The 6000-nt window shown below is 38.0% G+C and overlaps 1 protein-coding gene across 1 annotated transcript in view; it reads left to right on the forward strand.

The window, feature by feature from the left end:
- Positions 1 to 4468, forward strand: part of LOC124644940 (arf-GAP with Rho-GAP domain, ANK repeat and PH domain-containing protein 2) — a 52655-nt gene extending 48187 nt beyond the window's left edge. The window contains exons 12-13 of the mRNA XM_047184636.1: positions 148 to 291; positions 1731 to 4468. Coding sequence (XP_047040592.1) covers positions 148 to 280 — 133 coding nt within the window. The 3' untranslated portion in view covers positions 281 to 291; positions 1731 to 4468. The remainder of the gene's footprint in view (positions 1 to 147; positions 292 to 1730) is intronic.
- The last annotated feature ends 1532 nt before the right edge of the window (positions 4469 to 6000 follow it).

Consider the following 6000-nt stretch of genomic DNA (forward strand, 5'->3'; position numbering starts at 1 on the left):
TGAAATCATACCCTGTATAGTTAGATATCTGTCACACATTGCCAATCTATCAAACGGTAGTGGGATCTTAAATCTATGAATGAAATTCTTTGACAACTTATTACCTGTATAATATTGTTATATAATACTTTATATATGTGTTTTCAGGAGTAAAGATAAGCCATGGTTTGGTTGCACGATAGCGGGCGCGGTGACGGAAGACCAACTGAAGTGGATGACGGCGCTAATGTTCGCGGAACATTCCACAATACTGCCGACCCCTAGACTGGTTATCACGTAGCCGGATTAATGGTACAGATTTTTTTTTTAATACTTTAAACGGAATATGTGTATATCCTACGGGTGTTGGTAGAACAAAAATCCAGTAACTTCGTAGCTAATAGGTATAAAATAGTGGACTGTATAAATTACAACACTTAGGAATAACGGAATTAACAAATAATGAGAAATGTGCGGTCGTGCGCGCTCGGTACGGTGGACGATGACGCAGTGCTTCTCGTGACGGCCGGCGCGCGCGCCAGCTGATCGAGCGCCCCCCGGCGCCCGCGGCTCCGCCCGCGGTCGCCCGGGCCTAGTGATGTTCTCAACAACTTATTAATGCTATATATATCATAACGAATTTTCCGTGTGTTTAACGATAAACTGGTGGATATCGACTGTTACGGATTGTGGAAAGACAGAAATTCTGACAGCTAGTCCTACTAAAAAGGTATTGGGTTGCAATAGGGATGAGGAGTTCAGATAGGTAGTCGCTTTATGTAAAACACTGGTATTCAGCTGTATCCGGTTAGACTGTAAGCCGAACCCAACATAGTCAGTCAGTGAAGTGTAGGCAGGGACGCATTATTGTTATAAATCATTCAAGGCAATATGGCGAAATGGATGGGACAGCTACACATATGAAATGGCGGCAGGTAAGAGGGGACATGCCCCTTAAACTTAAGGCTCTAGACAGACAGACTGCATTTCAACTGCAAATTTGCAGTTCAACGGCAGTTCAAATGCAGTTGATACGACTGCAAATCAACTTCAGAACACGACTGCACGCCGACTGCAATTTAACTGCAATCGGACTGCACGTTTAATTTGCAGTTTTATTGCAGTCGTGTCAACTGCATTCAAACTGCCGTTGAACTGCAAATTTGCAGTTGAAATGCAGTCCGTCTGTCTAGAGCCTAAGGGGAAGATCTACGAGACTATAGTCAGACCTGCTGTTCTGTATGGTGGAGAGTGCTGGCCTACAAAAGCGACAAATGAAAGATAACAACATGCGGCAGAGATGATAATGTTAAGAGAAATGTGTGATGGAATGGATAAAGTGAGGAATGAGTATACAGGGTGTGTCGTTCACAATTACATTAAATCCTATCGCATATACTTTATGATATTCTATGGTGAATTGTAAAACAAATAACCGAAATCCACATCTCGTCATTTTCATGTATTGTGATTGGTCGATCCCCACACGTCCCCTCGCAGCTCCGTTCGTCTCCGCCTCAGTGGAGTCACAGCCTTACTCGTGTGTCCCCCCACCCGGCGCATGCCCGAGACAGTGTGTATCTAGTTAGAGTTTAGATACTACAAACACTACAGGTACCTTTCGAAACACGGAGAAACTCAGATGATGAGATGTTCAGACATCCATGGAACGATCTCGCCAAACGTTGCTTTCATTGTAATGCTATTTATAAAAAAGATTTATATTAATCGTGTAAAATTTCTTGTTTCAGAACGAACAGTGGGGAAAGCAGTGTTCTACAAATATTCCTACTGGTCAACGTTATGAAAAGGAAAAAGGAGCTCCAAGACTGAACTACTTTCTCTACTTCCATGAAATTAATATTGTGTAAAAATAGTCATTACAAAGTTTTAAATACTTACGATGAGCTGCACTATTGAACTACAACCATAACCGAAACTTTTAAAATAGTTAAATCGGCTATTTGACCGATGGGCGGAAAGTATACGGCTGGTTATAGTTTGATTATCGTTTTAGTTAAATGGTGGAGCTTCTTATTATATCAAAATAGCAGAGTTTTTATATAGTATATTAAACTAACTATCACGCCATCTCTGAGGGTGATTAACACAAATACATTTATTATGAAGATAATTTTTGAGACTATTTCAACGTACGGTGAATACTTCAAACTTTAACGTAATCTGATAAACTTTTCAATAAGAAATATGCATTTGAATTGAAAGAGCTTTCGGAGTTAAACACGGTCATCAGAAATTGCTTTGAGGCATATTACCACCACGGTCGGTGAGATCCGCATATCGAATATTAACTAAAAAACATCAAACAACCATTTTATATTCGAATTTTCAGATACCAGTTGCAGCATTCACCTAAACAGTAATAATTGATCAGTACCTATCTATGTCTATTAACATAAATTGTATGATAACACTTCCAAATTATAGTTAAGTTAAAATATCGATATATAAATTCACAATGTTCCTTAAAATGTATTTAAGACAATGCAGTTGCACTATGCATATACGAGTAATAAACACTTGCCTTTTTAGCAATAAGAACTTAAAAATACAAAAAAATAGGAAAATATGTCTGACTAGGTAACATAACCTCAGTACAGGTACTTGAGAGTGTAAATAGACTAATATAAAAAAACTATAATATTATTGTCCAAAAAAGACAGAACACTGTTGAAATACGATATATTTTCAAAATTAACACCAAGGCTAGGGCCCGGTTTCACTGGTTAACTATAAAATCCTATCAGATATCGCTATCCGAGGCCTGTGAAACCTAACCTTTTTATTTGTCATATAAATTGCTTATCGGCTTCAGAAACCGGTGAAAGTGGCATTGAGAGTACCATTTAACCATAATGATAACCAAACTGTAACCAGCCGTACACTTGCAGCTCATTGGTCAAAGAGGTGATTTGACAACTGAAAATGGTTCGGTTATCGTTATAGTTAAATGGTACAAATGCGCCGTTACACTACATTTCGTTTAGCTAACAACACCGCATAAGTCATTTTTGACAACTTTACAGGAGACGAAAAAAACTGTGTATTTTTTAAAAGGCCAACCGACTTGCGCGCTGTCACTACTTTTCGAATTACGGCATTTGATTGGTCGAAATCTATATCATGTGACCAATGGTTAGACGCGCAGTGAGCGAATCTATCCAAAGGCATTTAAATGTGAAAACCGCCAATTTTCGACTTGAGCGGTGTTGTAAGCTAAGGGACGATTTGTCAAACATCTAACTTTTTGATTGTGAATGCTTTACCAATGTTATTAGAATAAACACCTTGATTTGTAAATACTTAGAGATAAGAACGCAAATGAATTATAATATATGAATTACCCATGTAATAGTACAACTCTAGACTACAAGGATTTTTATGGATTACCTTTGAATCTCTTCAATTAATAGATTTATACGAAAAGAGATTTTATTGAATGGTGTCGGGATAGATACATATTTTTATTTTCTTTTTGAGTTGAAATGTTATGAAACCATATAAATGTCGTGATATTTTTAACTGTATGTATAGTGAGTAATGTTATGCATGCAATAGAATTCTGTGGTTAATACATGTGATAAGCGCAGGCGCATAAATTCTCAAACCGTATTTGTGTAACAAAAAAATATGTAAAATCGTTGGTGTACGCACTGTGTTGCATAATTAGTTTCAAACACAACGGCGTTACTTATGCGCTAGTGGATGATCGCGAAATGTCCACAAGTGCGCTAAATATGTCGTTTCATAACACATCTTACTTTGTTAACATACAACGCTTCTTAAAAATGCATCTTGCTACTATCCAATAATATAGGATTCCTGATTTATTAAACTTGCTGTGTACGACATCCAACTAAGAATGGCTCGAAGTTAATGAGGCTAGAATAATATGTGAATTTTGTCTTAATGCACGCAAACATTACACAACAAACACAAGAATTTAATAGATTTAGTACGTTTTTGCCGTAAAAGCGCAACTTTAGGTGCTATCTATAGACTAGTAAATCATAGTATAGTGTATTAAAATGATGTGTGTATAGTAGTTTCCTACTTATTACAAATAATGATAAATATCTGCATAGCAAATATAACCACTCCATGGTAACAGTAGAAACGGAATAAAATTATAATACAGTAGGATAAGAGGCTTTTGTGAAACTTATTAAAACGGACTGAATACATGAAATACGTCTGGCCCTAAATATTTAAGCTTGTCAAGTATTTTAGTACAGAAAACTATTATAATTTCAGCATAGTGGAAACCTAGCCACTGCAAATAGAAAATGTAAAGTATTCTTAAAAAACGTTTAGTGCATGAAATATACTTATTTAAAAATTATGAGTTACGTAGTATTTTTTATTTGTGATAAGATTTCGTAATAAGTTGTAACATGAAGTAAGTGTAACAATCAATTGTAACATTTTGTATATGTATGATAATGCTCAAATAAATGCGTTTTAAATATAAGTGTCTTTTAATTACTAAGATATCATTTGAACGCACGGCAAAAAACTGGAACAATCTTGGTATCGGTCTGCTTCAGAAGCGTTATACCGATGCATCCATGTCCCGCTTGTGACGCGCGCCTCCTGCCGCCCGATTCGATGCAGGTACCTCCCGAAACACCTGTCCGGTGAGGACCTGCGTCATGCGGTAGGTAAGAGCGCCGTGACTTCCTTGGGAGGACTTACCTTGCCCTCGGATACAGGTCTCAAACAGAAAGACTGGTAGAAATTATAAGTAGTCTTTATCTGGATGATAGGCAGCATTAAATATCAGATAACTAACTGACACTTTGTTGGCTCACTTAAACCTGGCCGTGAGAACTTAACTTAATCATCACATTGAGTTTCAATTACTACGCTTGCCCAATGCGGATTGGCGATTTTAGACTTTCTCAAGGTGTCTACACACCAAAGCCGCTGATGCCGGCGGCACAGCCCGGCGGCCCAACCCGCCGGCCGTATTTTGTACAATCATGCCGCCGGCTTTCATAGAGTATTTGACAATTACTAGAACACCACATGCCGCGGCAGTCGTGCCGCCGGGCTGTGCCGCCGGGTCAGCGGCTTTGGTGTGTAGACCCCTTCAGATATCAGTCCAAGTTTCCTTAAGATAATATATTTCCACCTTACCCATGTAAGAAAATACATTTGCACATAACTCGAGAGGTTGGTGCCTTAACCACTAGACTAGACGACCGTGATTTACTACTTTTAAATTATAAAATGTACTTACCTAAGTTACCTACCTAATTAATTGTCAAGTTACTGTCGCATGAAACTAGAAATATAGCGTTGAATGAATTAAGAAGGATAAAGTCTTTAAAAAGATCCTATTGCCATAGCCAATAACCGGTTTTAAAAAGATCCCTCTTGTTAACACTGGGTTTGTGGAAAATGAACTGGGTTATTAATGTACTAATCTAAAAAGTAATTACGCCAAAATATAGTTACCTAAAATATCCTAATCCGTGGTCGCAACTAGCAATCACTCAGATTCCTCACTTGGAGGTTGGTTCATGTATTACAAAGTCTACGGTCGCAAGACCGCATTGACTTTCCAAAAAAATGTTTTTGTAAATGGTAACCGACATTCCTCTGCAATTAAGTGCAGAATAAGAAGAAAGCTACATCTTACAAGCTAGGATTACATACTTAAAATCTATACAGAGATACAGAGAATAAGATATAATACCGATGCCTGAGCTAAAACGTTCAGGGGACTTACTCAACTCCGGTAACGTAACCATAGCGCGATTCACAAATCGACCCTGCATCTAATAACGCCATCTATCGACCTGAAAGTCAAACACGGTCGCGACTCGCGACTCCGAAGATAGTAGAAGATAAAAGTAATTTATTCAAAGTAGGCTGAAAACCAGCACTTTTTAAGGTCAAATTTACAAAAGACAGCCCCCTAATCGCCCGCCCTTCTCCACTTCCTATGTGTTTTTGCTGGGAAGAAGAAGTGGTGGAACAAACTCCCCAGCAACA

The sequence above is a fragment of the Helicoverpa zea genome, chromosome 31 (assembly GCF_022581195.2).
Source record: "Helicoverpa zea isolate HzStark_Cry1AcR chromosome 31, ilHelZeax1.1, whole genome shotgun sequence".
In the NCBI taxonomy this organism is placed as follows: Eukaryota; Metazoa; Arthropoda; class Insecta; order Lepidoptera; family Noctuidae; genus Helicoverpa; species Helicoverpa zea.